The 17,231-nt window shown below is 41.4% G+C and overlaps 1 protein-coding gene across 2 annotated transcripts in view; it reads right to left on the reverse strand.

The window, feature by feature from the left end:
• The window catches only part of HGF (hepatocyte growth factor), a 77,679-nt gene extending 61,186 nt beyond the window's left edge, over nucleotides 1-16,493 (reverse strand). The window contains exons 1-4 of one of the 2 annotated variants that reach the window (XM_019509499.1): nucleotides 16,331-16,493; nucleotides 10,658-10,770; nucleotides 7,694-7,808; nucleotides 489-616 (exon numbers count right to left, since the gene is read on the reverse strand). In XM_019509499.1, coding sequence (XP_019365044.1) covers nucleotides 489-616; nucleotides 7,694-7,808; nucleotides 10,658-10,770; nucleotides 16,331-16,443 — 469 coding nt within the window. In that variant the 5' untranslated portion in view covers nucleotides 16,444-16,493. Of the gene's footprint in view, nucleotides 1-488; nucleotides 632-7,693; nucleotides 7,809-10,657; nucleotides 10,771-16,330 lie in introns of both variants that reach the window. The other variant, XM_019509498.1, reaches the window with a different exon arrangement.
• Nucleotides 16,494-17,231: the final 738 nt, after the last annotated feature.

Here is a 17,231-nt window from a genome sequence, read left to right on the forward strand (position 1 = left end):
TATTTCTTGGACCACCAGGGACTGGATTTGTTAGACAACCAAACTAAATGCTACTTTTCTTGCTGGCAACTAAGAAGGGAATGAAGGAAATAGGGCTTGGTTCTGAGAGCAACAGGACAGTACATTTAACGTACTGCTGAACACAACACTTAGAATTGTACATCATTGCTCAGATTTTATGCTGTACCAATGTCATGAGATTTGATGCTTTAAAAATCTAAACACAAATTATTATTATTATTTGAAAAGTGAAACAGCAGTGCATTCTCAGCATTGGTCTTCTAAACCACAACAGTTGTTTACTATGAAGTAGTGCACTGAATAGATGTGAGAGTGATCTAACTTGTATGATAAGCACAACTTCATTACTCAACCTTCTTTTGTTAAATAAATTATTCTTGCTGAGAAATAATCTGTTGTAATTTCAAAGCCAATGTGATGTTATGCACTTGCTTCCAAAGCAGAAGAGACAAATTATGCCGTGTTACCTTCTGAACAGAGAGGAATGTCACAGACTTCATGGCGTATCTCTGGACTGGTCGTAAAACACCAAGGTCCTCCTTCTTCCCCTCGGGGATTACGACAGTAGTTTTCCCACAGGTCCTTACCCCGATAGCTCGAAGGCAAAAAGCTAGTTTTAAAATGACAATCATTACAGTATAAGAGCATGCATGCTTTGTTGTGAATCTTACTATATTCATGAGCAGTTACAGATTATGAAATGTTGCTTCTTTCTCCACACAGACACAGACTCAGACACACACACCCCTCAAACTATATAACGATCTTCACTTTAATATATGAAAAAGCCCAGATTGGCCATTTTTAGGAACAAGTTTATGGAAGAAGTGTTCCCAAGTCAATAACCAGCACGTCACGTGAATTCACATATTTGCAGGCCATATATTGGGGTTGAAAGGTAACTCTGTCTCTATGTATCTGATAATCTCATTTATAAGCATACTGTGACCTGTAGGATCAAGGAGGATTGTTCCCTCTCTCCCTGTCCCCGCCTCCTCTGAAGCACTGGATATTGGCCACAGCTAGACAGGAGTTTTGAACGGGATGCTCCTACCACTACATAGCAACATCAAGTATTTAGCCAGAACGTCTTTTCTTCCCTCTCAGGGTCAAACCAATAACCAGATTTGTTGTCTGCAAGGAAGTTTTTAGCACACATCAAATTAGTAGGGTTTGAAGGTTTTTGTTTTGTTTTGGGTTTTTTTGGTATTTTTGCTTTCCTCTATAATTTAGGACATGGTCCTCTTCTAAGTATCATCTGAGCATATATTAAGCTAATAATCCAACTGCAGTGGCATTTTCCTTGATTTTTACCTGTGGCATGTTGTCAGGGGCTAGAATTTATTTTTTGTTTTTTAGGATTGTTAGGGGTTTTTTGTTCATTAGTTGCTTGGCCATGGTGGTGAACAAATTTTAGGACTTTTTGGATTTCTGTATTCCTACATATATAGAAAGGCTTGGAGTTCCAGTTTCATGGTCAGGCAGGAACGAGCCTCACTGAACAATTCTCACAAGCAGTACGTTTCAGCTGATATTAATGACACTGTTTGTTTGTTTCTATTGTTCCCGTAGGCGTTTTTCCAAAAATAAGCTCATGTGCAGAAGATCTCCTTACCCATCTACCTACTGGAAGAGCAGCTCTCACTTTGGGCCTCCTCAACTACATGTTTCCATAATGACAGCCACTCCCACTTCTGGGCAGAGAAATTCTCTAAAAGATGCATGGCCCTACAACTGCCAGAAATGGCAGATATCTGACTGGGTCTACTTGGTGGAATTTCTAAAGAAATTAGAAATATCATTCCCCCTACTCTACAAAGTGGCACTAGTGAATCACCTGGGGGCAAATCCTGACTCCATTCAAGTCAATATCACAATGCCGATTGATCACACACAAGTCTGATTTCCACTTCCACAAAGATAACAATTATATCTGCAGTATATTTTCTCTGAAGAACCAGTTTTCAAAAACTCATAAGAACACAGCTTCTAGGAGTCGAAAGGCAAATGTAAAAGTATGCCTTCTCTTAATATACACATTGTGGGTGCGACTCAAAGCCCACAGAAGTTAAATAAAAGATTTTCATTGGAATGGGCTTTGGTCAGGCTTTATAGTAAAGGAACTGGTACTCTCTTCATGTCCATGTATCACGTTTTAGTTAATGAATGTGCATCCATATCACAAGAACAACCCGTATTTGGTACTAGCTGTTATATTTGCTGGCGGAAAGACGTAAAGGATGAGACAGTGCTTGGTGACTAAATGGCACTTACGTGTCCCCAACAAAGTTGTAGCACAATAGGCAGCATGAGAAAGCTGACAGAACCATGCAAGTTACTTGCTCTGTGAATAACCAGATCTCCATCTCTACGGCTTTTGGTCTGAGAATTTTCACTCATTTTTGTTTAATTTAAAATTATTATTGCATTTTACACACCCTGAGAGTGAGCGGATATAAAGAAGGAAATGAAGGCATAAGATTTCATTTAAAGATCACTGCAACCAATGGAAAGACTCTAGTTTATCTCAGTGGGATTGGGATCAGTCCCATTGCAAGGCACAACTGCTTTCACGATAAAAAATATCAGTTTACTTGTGTTTGACGATGAATGCTCTGTAGTTAAGTCTTTCACTTAGACCCTGTCTAGACTAAGGATTTGCTTAAATTGCAGCCAGTGCTGTAGTTTGACTAGTGAAATTCCCAATGTAGTCAGGACAGATGCTATTTGTACCATTGGTGCTTCCCCCTTTTCAGTGGGAAGTGTGGAACAAATTCTCCATTGCAAATAGTTACATGGAAGTAGGTGCAAAGAGCACAAATGGCTATTGCCAAGGCAAATCCCAACAGAGACTCAGTGATCTTCTCTGAATGATTACAGTTCCAGAAAGAAACACAAGAAAGAAAATGGAGAGTTGACTCCAACTGAAAATGCTAATTTTATTTGGGGTTGAACAAAACATTTTTCACTTGAAATGAAACATTTCTTTCACAAGCTCCTTTAATCTTCATATTTTATATTATAAAACCAAAGTGTCTAAATTAAATGTTCTTTTAAATAAAAATCAAAAAGGTTTGTTTTGAAAATGTGTTTTTTATTATTTTTTTCAGTGTTTTAAGCTCTTTCCCAAAGAAAAACAGTTTATAGCATGTATTGATTAATTAAATGGAATCAATTTTAAAAAGAGGCTATACACTTGTATTTTACTCTTTAAACTAAATTAACTATTAGGTGCACCTGTACCTAAACTAATCCATTTCATATACAAAAATCACAAGACCAATTTACAGCTGCTGTTCCATTTGGCTAACTGCAAGTTAGAAGTGAATAGCAAGTATTGAAAAAACCTTACAACGACAAAATCCCTAGCCCTCACAACTACCCATGGTGTCATTTTTTACTCTAGTTAATTAAATCTTGGAACTGAATGAGATGGAAAATACCCCGTTAATCACATTCGGACTACAATCAATACAATATGGTGGCATTCTTTGAAAAAGGCTCTCTTTCCTTGGAGAGAATAATGTTCCTGTTTTTACTGCTGCCCATTGCATTTTTCTCCTTTTTCTCCTCCAAGGTCTCATCATATTACTGTCTGAAAACTTCTTACCTAAAACTGCCCTAGGCAAGCTCTTCTGATAGGGAACTACATATTTTGTCAGTGTTAATGTGTTGTGTCAGTGCATGTTAGAGTTCCTTATTTTGTTTGGTTTTGTTTTGGTTTTTTTTACCACCAGGGTCTCTCTGAAATGATAAACATCTTTTTTAAATCCTGACAAAAGTCAGTTCAAATTATCCTAGATATGTTGTTGGGATAAAAATATTTCAGAAATCCTTCTTACTGCATAACATTACATAAAGGCTCAAGCTGGCAGGAGCAGATGCACTAGCAGTTTCAGCAAGTACTGTAGCATCATACAAGAAAAAGAAAATATCCAGCCAGGGCCAGAACAGTGCAAAACACACCCACTTTCCAGGTGTGTGGAACACACTCAGCACCTTGCCTCCCTTAACATTGTGGGTAGGTACAGACATTTAAATAGCCTGAGGCAGAATCAGTCTAAGTTACGCAGTTTTCTGTAAGCAGTATAATTGAGATTGGTAGTGAACACATTCACCATTTGGTGGGGGGGGAGTGGAAATATTAGAACAGATTCCACCATTTTTAATCAGTCTGTGTGCTGAATTTCTGTTGTGGATATAAACCGATTTCCAATCACTTATACCTGTAAAAGTATAATGTCTCTACCTGGCCTGTGAGTTCCGTAAATGAAAAAGTTGCAGAATTTATTCCAGAAACTCAAAACAGTAAGAGTAACTGCAGAAGCAGCATCAGTTTCTATTTAAACCATGATGGAACTAACAAGAAATTTGAAAATCATCACCATATTCACTTTTCTCCTATACTATCTTGATTGGAAACTGGTGACTGCTTTTATGACTGCTTTCAATTTATAAGCTCTTCTGAGCACAGAATGTCTCTTATCTTATGTTAGTTAAAGGCTTATAACAACAGAGTCCTAATTTTGCTTAAGGTCTTTAGGCATTATTGGAATAATAATAATAATAATAATAATCCACAACAGTCGCAATATTATGCCTGTGGCTGGGGGAGCACAGCATGGTGGGAGCGTGGAGGTGGGAAAGCAATGGCAGTAAGCAGGGAGCTCCCGCGGATACCGCTGGCGCTGTCAGCAGCGGAGTGGGGGCAGTGTGGCAAGTGCCAACCAAGGGTACATGACCACCTGCAGGTGCCACCGGCAGCATCAGCAGCAGCCAGAGGGGATTGCTGACAGCATGTGATGCCACCAGCAGTGTCAGCAGCAGGTGGGGGTGGGGTGACAAGTGGCGACTGCCCACAGGCACGGCTGACAGTGTCGGCAGTGCCTTTTTATAAGGGGTGCACCAGCACACTCAGGGGGTTCACGTGCCCCTGCATGCACCCCCTATGCATTGCCCTCATCAAAACATCTTTCCAGAGTTGGTAATAGTTTTGAGGACAACTCATATAAAATCAGCCATGCACATTCCTTTCTAACTATGGGAGAAGGATTTTCTTTGCTACTTTGTGATCACCAGACATTGTGACAAGACCAAGCTAAGAATCCCTTCCTTGAATTGTTAATAGGTTCCACACGCACCACTGCTTGGTTCTTCCCATCTCACTCAAACCTCTCATGATGAAGTTGTATGTTCTGACGCTGAGAAACAAAAACTACCACACAACCATCTCATTTAGTAAGTAGCCTTTCAAAAATTAAAGATGTCACACAAGGCAAGGGGAAACAAGTTAGCTTCATATTATGCATCTTTGATGCATAGCTGGCCAAATACTGATCTCCAATTCAAAGGCAGAAGTGCCTGATCCTGCTTCCACTGATGTTGATGGGAATTTTGCCCTTGACTCCTAGAAAGAAGTCTTAAAACATTCCTAAAAGACTCAGAGAATGATTCTGAAAGGTGATAAGTCTTCCAGTCACCGCTGTAATAAGAGCTGAGTGGACTCAGCTGATTTCAGGAACTGGCCCTAGGCTCAAGAAATAACGGCTAGAGTTCTCACACTTACTCTGTAGTCATTGGTGTACTGTGCCTGCAGGTCCTTGAGGGAAGCCATTCATTTACGTGCTCACTCATTTTCAAGTACCAGCTATCCCAGGCTTAATGTGGACCCAAAACCAACATCCTACAAACTCCCACCTGAATTTTTAAATGACCCATTTCTCTGAGAAAAAAAGATGGCTGTGAGGAATTTTACACCACACATCATTAAGGGTCACATTATGCTCTCACTTGCTACCCACTATAAATCTAGAGTAACGTTGGCATGAGTCAAAATGCAAAGTAGAGATGCACCTTATAGACTAACTGAATCAGACATGCATACACTTTTGTGAACAACAGCTCACTTTATCAGATGCTGTGAAAAGACCTACACAGAACAGGCTATCAAACAGAGAGAATGATTTGAACAGAGAGACAGGGAAGTAAAAACCTATAAGGCCATAAGGCTCAAAAAAGTTAATCCAAATAAAGGGATAACATAGATTCTGGGCATGTCTACACGTGCACATTTACTGTGCTGTAACCTAAATTACTGCACGGTACTGGTACACGTCTACATATGCACGCCCATACCATGCAGTAAATATGGTGACTTACACTGACTTAAGCATAAGATCATGCAGGTATCAATTTTATGCCTCATTAGTTACTGTGCAGTAAAACACATGTAGACACCTTACTGCATACTAACACTGTGTGTGGACCGACTTGGGACTAACCTAGTCCCAAGTCAGTCCACACACAACACTAATGCGTTTTAATGCCTGCATATGTAGACGCCAGCCTATTCCTATTTACTGTGCAGTAATTTACTGCACAGTAAGTTTAAGCCAGTGTAAATGCATGTGTAGACACACCCTCTGGAAGTTATTTCTTGTTCCACAATTCCATATTCAAGTCATCTTTAATTTCCACTTTTAAGAACAGCTGTTCTGAGCAGAACATCCAGAACGATTAAAGTATTCTTCCACAGGCTAGTTTGTCTTCTAAAAGTGATGTCAAATTGGCATCCCTTCATTCTTTCACGTAGGGACTGCCCACCTGTCTAACGTAGACTGCAGAAGGGCTCTATAAGCAGGTGATGGCATATATGATGTTGGTCAAACAAGTGGGTAAACCTCGGATGTTATAATCCATGTTATTTGGTCCAGTGATGATGTGGTCTGTATCAATGGGGGGAACAGTTGCAAGGCCTGGTGCTGCAGTCAAAATAGGAGTTAGGTATGTTGCTGTTGAGAGATGCCATTTGAGGCTGCTAGGCTGTCTGTAAATGAAGACAGGTTTGTTCCACATGGCTACCTTGAAATGGTCATCTTTTTCCAGGAGAGGTTAGAGGCTATTAATGATCTGTCCAAGGTGTAAATGAAAGGAATCTGGCTTTTGCATCTTTAACACTAAGTTTGCTAATGGATTTTATATATATATATAGAATGGATATTTCATGGATTATTTCATCTACAGCCTTCATGGAGAGGGGTACAATTTTTTATGTATTTATTTATTAAAGAAACAGAGCTTTTTAATGGGACTATGAAAAGGTTAGGTCTTCCCAAAATCCTTGGAACAGTGAACTGTAGAGAGAGGTAGGTGTACGTACATACCACTTGATTGCTTTACCAATTTTCTCTACATAAATAAATAATTGTATGCTTTATAAAGGTTGCGTAGTTACTAGTTACCATCATGGATTCTTATTCAATTTTTTGACCTTACGGGTTTAGTGCCTTATTGTTCTCTCCAACCCCATCTGCCTCTCTCAGCACTGGCCTCTGCCTTCTCTTCCCTGCTTTCCCCATTATTGTACTTAAATAAATATTTCTATTTTACAGTCTGTTCTCTGCATGTCCTTTCATAGCATTTTATGAAGTGGGCTGGGGCTCATGAAAGCTTTTGCAACTCTGATTCAGTTAGTCTATAAGGTGTACCTCTATATCTTGCCTTCTGACTGGTTACCACTGTCATTGCTCTTAAAAGAAACTAAACTGCCAGTATAAGAGAGAACTTGGATCTATCCACTTTCATACTGCATATTTTTCATTATAAAGTACAGAATATCAGCAGGACATGGCTTCAAGAGAGCCAAATGTCCTTAGGTTCAAATTATTCTTACCTGTGCTCATGGGGGATCATAGAATTCCACATCTGACACTGGATGCCACTTCTTGTAATAGATATTGTTCCCTTATAATTTGCCCCTTTGCCAATTATACAATTTCTAACATAGTCTGTTGAAAGAAAACAGACAAGAATTAAGACTCTTAGCCAAAGTTTGTTTACTTAAAATTAGTGTCAAAAGTTAATTTTTCAAATTAAAAGTATTTTTGTTGCCTACACTGTTATTCTTTAATTTGCCACAACAAATCAAAATATTTTAATACAAACATAATCTAAAAGCTATTGAAAAAGTAATTTAAATGTTTCAGTTATAAAATGACCAGTGCAGAACACTCAACCATGACTCACAGCAGTGACTCAAACAGGAGCAGCACAAAGTGCAATGGTAATAACTGGATGTGCACTGATACATCAGTCTGATATCAGATCAGCACCAATATAAAGAATATAGGAAATTGGCCTGATGTGGCCAATAATTTTGCCAATAAATGGCCCAGTCATGTGCAAAGCCACAGCACAGCATGTTGGCAGAGGCAGTCCCTCAAAGTCAAGAATGATGTCCATCAGGCTTGATGGGTCCTCAGGTGATTGAGGATCCCAAGTCTGGATGCACACATTCTTCGGCAATGAGGGCACGTTGCTGCGTGGGGGAGTGGGATTCATAGCTCCAGGTTGGTCTCCTCCTCCTTCCTCAGCTGCCGCCGTTCTGACTCAGTATCAAGTCATTGGGCCTTGAAGTAGCACACGCCTTGGTGGACCAGGTGACACCATGCTGAATGATCAGCAGCTTGCTCCTCCCAGCCATTGGTGTCAATGCCTCTGTGCTTGAGCATGTCTTTGTACTGTTTCCTTTGGTCACACTTTCAGCATTGGCCAAAGGAGAGCTGAGAGAAAAGAATCTGGTGCGGGAGGCAGTTCTCGGCCACTTGGATGCAGTGGCCCATCCATCAGAGTTGATTTCTCAACAGCAAGGCTTTGAACCTGCATCCATCAGCGTCATGGAGGATACTCATGATGACTTGATGGTCCTCGCATTTGATCCCCAGGGGTCAATGCAAGCACTGCTGGTGAAAGCTCTGAGCGTCAGTAGATGGTCCAGGCTTCACTGCAGTATGGGAGGGTGGTCAGCATGACAGTCTTATAAACCAGGACCTTTGTTGACTTCTGAAGATCTCTATTTTCAAAGACACATTTGTCACAGCTTGAAGAAGACAGCACTGGTGCAGCTGACCCAGTGCTGGACTTCTTCATCGATGGTAGCCCATTGAGAGAGGTGGCTGCTGAGATTCAGAAATGCTCCACATACTCCAGAGCCTCCCTGTCTATGTAGATAGGGCGAAGGATGTTCAGCTGGCTTGGGGAAGGTTGGTGGAGAACATTCATCTTGGCAAGGTTCAAGGACAGGCCAAGTCTCTTATACAAAGTATTGAAGAGATCTAGGGTTGCTTGCACATCCTGTGCAGAGTGAGCCATCACACAGCAATCATCTACAAACTGAAGGTCATGGATGTCCTTGGTGGCGAGTTTCGTTTTTGCCCAGAAGCACCCAAGATTGAAGCAGCTTCCCATCCAGTCAATACTGGATACTGATGCCAGGTGGTAGATCATCTCGGATGAGGTGGATGATGATGGTCAGGCAGATGCTGAACAGGGTGGGGGTGATCATGCAACATTGTTTGACCCTGGTCCAGATGTGGCCGATGATTTGACCAATATATGGCCCATGCATGCATGCAGCCACAGCGCAGCATGTAGGCAGTGAACAGCATAGCTGGCAGTGTGGAGAGCTGCATGCAGCTGGTAAACCTGTTGTGGTGGAAGGGGAGGGGCATGGTGGGGCAGATCAAGGTCCCCATGGTGAGGAGGGTGTGGAGCTGGGGCTGCCCAGCCGGGGGTAGGGGGGGGTGGGGAAGAGAGAACGGAGCTGCAGCTCGTCTGGCGGAAGGTGCAGCTCCAAACACTATGCTCAGCTCGTTCAGTGGCTCAGCTGCTCATCCAGTGGCTCCTGCCACTTGTCTGGGAGAACATGGGGGAGGGATGTGTGCCCCCGAATCTGCATAGGGCTGGTGATGGTGGCACTGGGACAGGGGCTATGGAACAGCTATGGTGATTTTTGGGGTGGCTGCAGCCCTCTCCCGCCCCAATGCCAGCCCCAGCCCGCAGCAGCAGCCCTCCCTGCCCATGCAGATCCAGGGCACATGCCCCGCCAATGCCCTCCCGGGGTGCACATAGCAGCGAGAGCCTCCCCTCCTTCCCCATGCTCCCCAGATGAGCTGCGGCTCCATCCAGTACTCTACCCTACCCCAGCTGGGCAGCACCTGCCCCAGCCCTACTCCCTCCCTCACCATGGGGGGTGTTGATTTGCCCCCCATACCCCTTTCCTCCCCCCTCCCTTTCCACCACAACAGAATTAGCAGCTGCACGCAGCTGTATTTGGGGAAGAGGCCCAGCATCCCAGTCACTTGGCTGTTGCCACAAGAACAAGCTATGATGCTGGGCTCCTTCCAGAAACACAACTCTCACTCAAGTGCTTGGCTGCCACCATGTAAACAAGCCATGGTACTGGGCTTCTTCCTGTGGTGCTGTTGGGGCTCCAGTTGTTACCACGGCATTTGGTTATAGCCGTGGGACGGTCCCCCCCAATCAAGGTTGAGTGATGGATAACCCACCTCTGTCCCACACGTCGTACTTTTGATATCCCTGTAGTAAGCAAATACCATAGATCACAAAAGTAGTATACTTAAAAACACAGTCCAATGCTATGCAAAGATAAAAGTATATACAGAAGTGTATAGTATAATGTATAAATATGAATTCTAAGATACAAGAAATCAAGTCCTGAAATTTACAAACTACTTTTTCCTCAAGCAAGGCACACAGTCATAAAGGTTGCTTGCTAACTCCAGCTGCCTTTCCTTCTTTCCCCTCCACAGCCCATTAGGGAAAAAATCATAGTTACCTTTCTTTTCATACAGATCAAACGCATGGTCTTGCTTCTTCCTCACTCCATTTGTCAAACTATTGAAGGACAACCAGTGACATCGTTTCATAGCTCTGTCATAGGCAAAGGCCCTGAAAAGAAAGTCTTAATGAGAAAAAATCCTATACGAGTTACAGTAATGCTGTACACCGCACACTAGGGAATATGCTATGACAACAAACTTATTATTACTGGGAAAAATCATGGAAGCACCCAGTTGGATATTTAAATCCACAATTATACTAAAAAGCACAAAGAAACAAAGAAAATAAGTTGTTATGGTCACAGCATTAAACACCAGTTCTGTTGCTTGCAGAAATCTCAAATTTCACTTGTTACTATAAGATCCCTATTTTAAGTGAGAAAAATATGGTTAAGGCAGCATTTAAAGCCCCTGTGGACAAGTGGTTTCTGAAGATGCTTTCTAGTGATCCAAATATCCCTCTGCTATATTTCTTTCTAGAAATAAATAAGAGGATACACCAAATTGAACAAACTCTGTGGGCAAAATACATACCTCATGCAAGTAGATGCAATTCAATTGACATCAGCAGATTTACACTAGGGATGAATACGACTATTTTACTTGGAAAAAAAGTACATGTGGCACTTCTATGAAGTACTCCATCCCAAGTTCCTAAGGCAAGATATAATAATACCAGACAAGATTCTCAACACCTTTTTTGTGGTAAATAAATACTTCATCCACCTAGAGACAAACAGAAGCACAAAGGGCTTGAGACTTGTCCAATGTAACAGAACAACCTGAAAGCAGTCAGGAGTATTAGTGTTAATCGTTTTGGTTTGTGATAGTGCATTTTCCTCCTATCCTTACCTCTGTTATTGTTTCACTATACTCTAATCATGCCTGTTTTTTAGGGCAGAGTGAAATATGTTGGGTGAAAGTTTGATTTACTGAAAAATGAAGTTCTGAATCAACTAAAACCCTTCATGATTTTGATGCTCAAGTTGTGCCTTTTGTAACTATCAGTTTCTTCATTCCTTATTCCTCTCTGCCATATTCCTGGAAAATTATACTGTTTCTCCAGTTTCACTGATTCCCAGTTTCACTGATTTTTCCAGTCATAGTAATGGTATAGAAATGTGCATCTTTCATTCTTTCCTAAAATCTCTTCTTTCCCATTCCCCACTCTGAAATATCTTGCTGAATTTTTAAGGAACAAGAACATTAGAGCACACAATGCAACTCCTTACTTCTTGTATTTCTTAAATAACTTTGCTTCTGGTAATATGGGACAAGGTAAAGAGGGTTTCTTTTCTTCTTTATATCTAGCCTTCCTACCTGGTTTTTGGACAGGAGCCCTCCCCATAGGGCTAGTCCATCTCCCTCCTCAGCCTTCTACTCTCTTCTGACCAATTCTCCTCAAAATAAGAGCTATCAACCCAAAAACTACTACTGCCTAACCTAAGTCTCCAAATGCATTCTGCATTTCTATTCCCCTTCTTTAGACTAATGAATAAATCATTTACAACCTTTTCCTTGAGTTCCTCTCCTCTAGCTCCTTCTTGGATTCCTTCCAATTCATCTTCCGCTCTCTCCACACAAAGGTTTCTAACAATCTTTTCCTGAACCCATCCCCAGGGCCTTCACACACCCAAAGTTTATATATTTAAACAAATTCTTGACCTTTTTGCTACTTTTGACACTGTTGATCAAGCAATCCCCTGTTGTCATCATCTGTGGTCCCTAGAGCTCTTGATCAGGGACAGAAGGGTTCTCGCTGCAGCACATACCTGAAGTAGGCAGTCCATGCCTCAAAATGTTACAAAGTAACAGAGAAATGAGCAAGCTTTCCAACTTCTGCATCTTATCATATGCATCATTCCAGAAAGAATTAAGTCTACCCTGAATAAACTAAGTCTAACCTTATGAACATGAGTGACTGAGAGAATGGCATCTTTGTTAAAAATGTGCACTCCCTCAACTTCTGTGATTCTATCAGAAAGCCAGTGGGAGTGCTATATACATACAAAATGTCACAAGGGGGTAGGGTGAGGATGATGGTGAGGATAATAATCTATCTACAATGTTATTTAATGCTATGTATTAATTTATTTCACTTTGCTCAGCTTGGAGAGTGAAAGCTAAAAGTACACTATGTTTGCAAATAGTTAAACTTCCTAGTTGCCAATGCTAAGGATTGGGCTCCCTACTCTAAAAGGGAATGATTACACTGTCAAGCACCAATTCTTTTTGAAAGAATATATTTGTATATATTTTTCCTAAAATTTTCAAATTTTTTTTCTATAAAATAAAATATGCATGTAGTAGCTGTACTCACTTAGGAACCAAACTAATGAAGGGTCCTAGATACCTGGAATCTGTCCTGTGATGCTGCACAGGAGGTTTGTGGAGCATCTCTCTGAAGCTTTGGTAAATCACAGTCATTTCTCCCTGTCATCACAGAGTTTGGTGGCGGCCTAGGAAAATGTCAATATAGAGCATATAGACCTAATCTTATGTACTTTTCAGTTGTTGTTTCATGGGTGAAAAACTAGGAGCACATCAGTAATGAGGCCTGCTGCAAGTGGTTTATTATTCGGAAAACTGGGCATAGAATTCCTCTTATCCCCTGCATAGATTTTCAGTACAGTCTTTTACTCAGGCTATGTATAAGGGAAAGGATTTACTCTTTAACAAATGCTCCAGCCTCAGTTATGATAAGCATTTCATCACAATTCAGAAAGTAATGCAAAATATGAGAAAGTCTATATTATCATTTACAATGAATTGTTATTGGATTAAGATAAATGTGTTAACCTACGTTTCAGAATGCTTGACACAGGCAGAGTAGCCACAATTAGCAAAGTCTTGAAGCAATTCTCCTGAGCAAACACAGGAATGTAGTCAGGCTGTGTGAAATTTTGCTGAGTGTTTCGTTTCGAAGCTGTTTCGATGCATTTTGAGTTCAAAACGGTGAAATCAAAATGAAACAAAAGCCTTTGAAACAGCTTTGAAATGAAACAAAGGCAGTCAAAACATTTCAAAAGTTTCGAAACATTTCAAGTTTCGAAACCAGGCTTGGCTTCAGCACTGGTCCCAGCTGGCAGCACCAGCCTCCTGTCATTCCACGCAGGTCCGGGCGCTGCACCCCCCCCAGGAGGATTCTGGAACAGCCCCCAGCCCTCCCAAGGGGGTGCAGCCCCTGGATCTGCATGCCGGATGACAGCATGCTGTTGCTGCTGGCTGGGGCCAGCAGCAACACCACTCTTCCTGGCACTGGTTGAGGGCTGTGCCCAGCACCAGTCCCAGGTAGCAGCAGCACTCCCCTGTGATCTGGCAGGCAGATCAGGGGCCCCCCACACCCCAGGGAGGAATCTGGCAGAGCCCCATAACCCTCCCAGGGGTGTGGGTCCCCAATCTGCCTGCTGGATCACACAAGACTGCTCATGCTGCCTGGGACCGGCACTGGGAGCAGCCCACACCCAGCGCCGAGACGATTGGTGCCTATGGGTGAAATGTCGAAATATCATCTAAACAGCGAAACAGTTTTGATGAAATGAAACGGAACAGTGCTTTGAAACGAAATGAAATTCCAAACAAACACTGTTCCATTGAAACATCAAAATGGAAGTCTAAGTGGAATGGTGCTGTTTTGCATAGCCCTAGAATTTAGCATTACTAAATGTCTGACAGTGCTCAAGTTTCTCAATAAAAAAAGAAAAAAAATTAAGTAATTTTATGATGGGCCCCACTTTTTCACTCCTCCAGTTGAGTTCAATGGAGAAGATTATGTGTTGTGTTGAAATGTACGTACAACCCATTCCAGTTCCTACCAAAGTCTATGGGAGCTATTGTTTTGACTTCATTGGGAACAGGATTAGGCTTCTGGTTGGTCACACAATGTGAATAGTGTCAGAAAGAGAAAAAAAATGCTATTTAACATTCTAACCTGAAAATATTCCATATCTGGCCTGCCCCCCATTGTTCACAGATGCAAACAAGTACTCAAGGTACAAGGTAGACTCACTTATCCTATGGATCAATGAAGTACATGGCTTCAATAAAAGAAGGATCATAATACATATGAGTACCTACTCTGCAAGGAACGGCCTCAGACTCGTACCTATTCGTAATCAGGCAAAACTCACACTAACTTGAGGATCAGAATGACAGCCAGGTCAGCATTCTACAGTGAACAAGGCACCTATCTGCATCTCTTCTGCACTCATAGGATCACAGAAAAGTAGAGCTGGAAGGGACCTCACAAGGTAATCTAGTCAAGCCCCTTGCTGAAAGAAGGATCATCCCTGACTAAGCTATCCCTGTAAAGTCTCTGTCTAACCTGCTTTTGAAAGTTTTCAAGCATGGAAATCCTCGACCTGCTCAAGCTGCTACAACTTCTCCGGGTAACCTGTTCCAATGCTTGCCCACCTTCATAGCCAGAAAGTTCCTTCTGAACTTCCTTCCAGCCTAAATAACCCCTGCAGCAGCTTGAGGCCATTGGCCCTAATCCTGTCCCTTATGGCCACACAGAAAAGCCCATCATCATCCTCTCCATAATCACACTTCAGGTATTTAAAGACTGCTATCCCATCCCACTGCAGTCTTCTGTTCTCCAAGCTAAACAACTAGTACTTTCAGCTTTTTTTCATAAGTCTTACCTCTAAGGCCTCTTATTATTATGGTTGCCCTGTGCTGAACTCTTTCCAAATGGTCTACATCTTTCTTGAAGTGTGGGGCCTAAAACAGCATGTATTATTCCAGGCGAGGCCTCAACAGTGGTTGCTGAATAGAGAGGAAGAATCACTTCCCCAATTTGCAAGTGACAGTCCTTTTAATACAACACAGGATGCTTTGGGTTTGTTTTTTTTTGCAACATATTCAGCCACCGTAACTCCCAGATCCTTCTCTACAGTACTGCAACCAGCCCAGTCATTCCCCAGTTCATTTTTTCTAGTTGTTGCTGGAGCCACAGATTAACACATGACAGAGGGAAAATTAATAATAGTGTTTTGTTCCAAAGGCAAATAGAGAGCAAGTCCAAGAAAGGAAAGCAATCAACAGCATGATGTATTAGTACAGACAAAAGCCATCATGCAACAATTAAGTATACTTCAATTATTGCACAGCCCATAATATCCCATTCCATTGTAGTGGAGATATTAAGGGCATGCCAATGACCTTCAACCATACAGGTACGCATGCTGCTTGTGTATAATTTTCAGCGATTCAACAGGAATATTGTGCAAAGGATGAAGGCACAATGTGGTCTGAAATGAGATGCAGTATTATAGCAGTAATACATGACAATAACCATTAGCTACAGAACACCTCCTCAGTCAAATTGGAAAACTCAAGACATGTTCACTGACAAAATAAAGTAAAGCAACTTCCAAATTTGAATACATTTCTTAAAACCTAGGGAGGAAAAAAAAATAGACACTGCACCAATAAAAGTTTCAGAACATGCCCTTCAATCTCAAATTCAGATATCATAAAGAAATGAGAATCTTTGGACAGGTACAGCAGGATCATAGCTGTCAAGAACGTGAATTTTAGGCTATGTATTGTCCGTAATCCAGACTAGCAGTCCCACTGATGTCAATTTAAATTATATGTTTGGCTGCCAGGTATTATAAAAGTCACTTCATTACAGAAATGCAAGTAATAGAGATGGAATAACTTACTTGCAAGCGAAAGAAAGGCCTTTATTTCTGCTGCATCTCTTGGCACATTGCTCCGTGGTGTTTAACAGCTTGGTTTTTACCTCCAGTGAGTTGTCAATTTTAATTAGCATCATCTCTCCTGTCTTTTTGAAGTCATGAAGAGGATTTCTCCTTCTGCCTTTGCCCTCTGTAGAAAAACCCAACATGAAAAAGAAAACAAAGACCTTAGGGAGAGCAGTAAAGGAAGTTTCCCTGACTGTTTCTTGTTGTGTACCCATACCAGCATACATTTTATATTTTAACCCCTTTAATGCCCATTATGATTATACTGAAAATTAAGTCTGCTGTTACACAATTGCTCCTGCATACCCCCCAACGATGTCTTGTGTACCACCAGGACCATGCGTACCATAGTTTGGGAACCCCTGCATTAGATGATATACAAAAACTTCTTAAGGTAGCGATATGCATTTAGTTCCTACAGCACAGAAGGAAATGTAAAAATGAGACCCAAGGTCCAATATCATTGCTTTTGGTCACTAATCTCCATGTTTTTTCAGACACAGGGACTTTTTACAATAAAAAAAGCCCATTGCAGTTAAGTTAGTGCATAAAACTAAAGCAGGATGCCATCTGAGACCATTCAAGAATTCAAAAAGTTTCCTTTTTCCAAAAAACTATGAAATTGAGATACTACTAATTACCTTAAAATGAAAAAAACAACAAAAGAGAGGCAAAGAAAGTGCTTAATTTGGATATTTTCTGGTACAGGCATGTGCTGTTATAATTGGCTAAACAAGGCAGGAGTTGAAAACACACTGCTTCTCCACTTTGCACAGGAAAGAAAAAGAAAAAAAAAAAACAATACTCAACCTGAGTAATCTCTCACAAAACCTTCCAGCTTCATCAGAACTGCTAGGTA

The sequence above is a fragment of the Gavialis gangeticus genome, unplaced genomic scaffold (genome assembly GCF_001723915.1).
Source record: "Gavialis gangeticus isolate Ggan-Ray unplaced genomic scaffold, GavGan_comp1, whole genome shotgun sequence".
NCBI lineage: Eukaryota > Metazoa > Chordata > Crocodylia > Gavialidae > Gavialis > Gavialis gangeticus.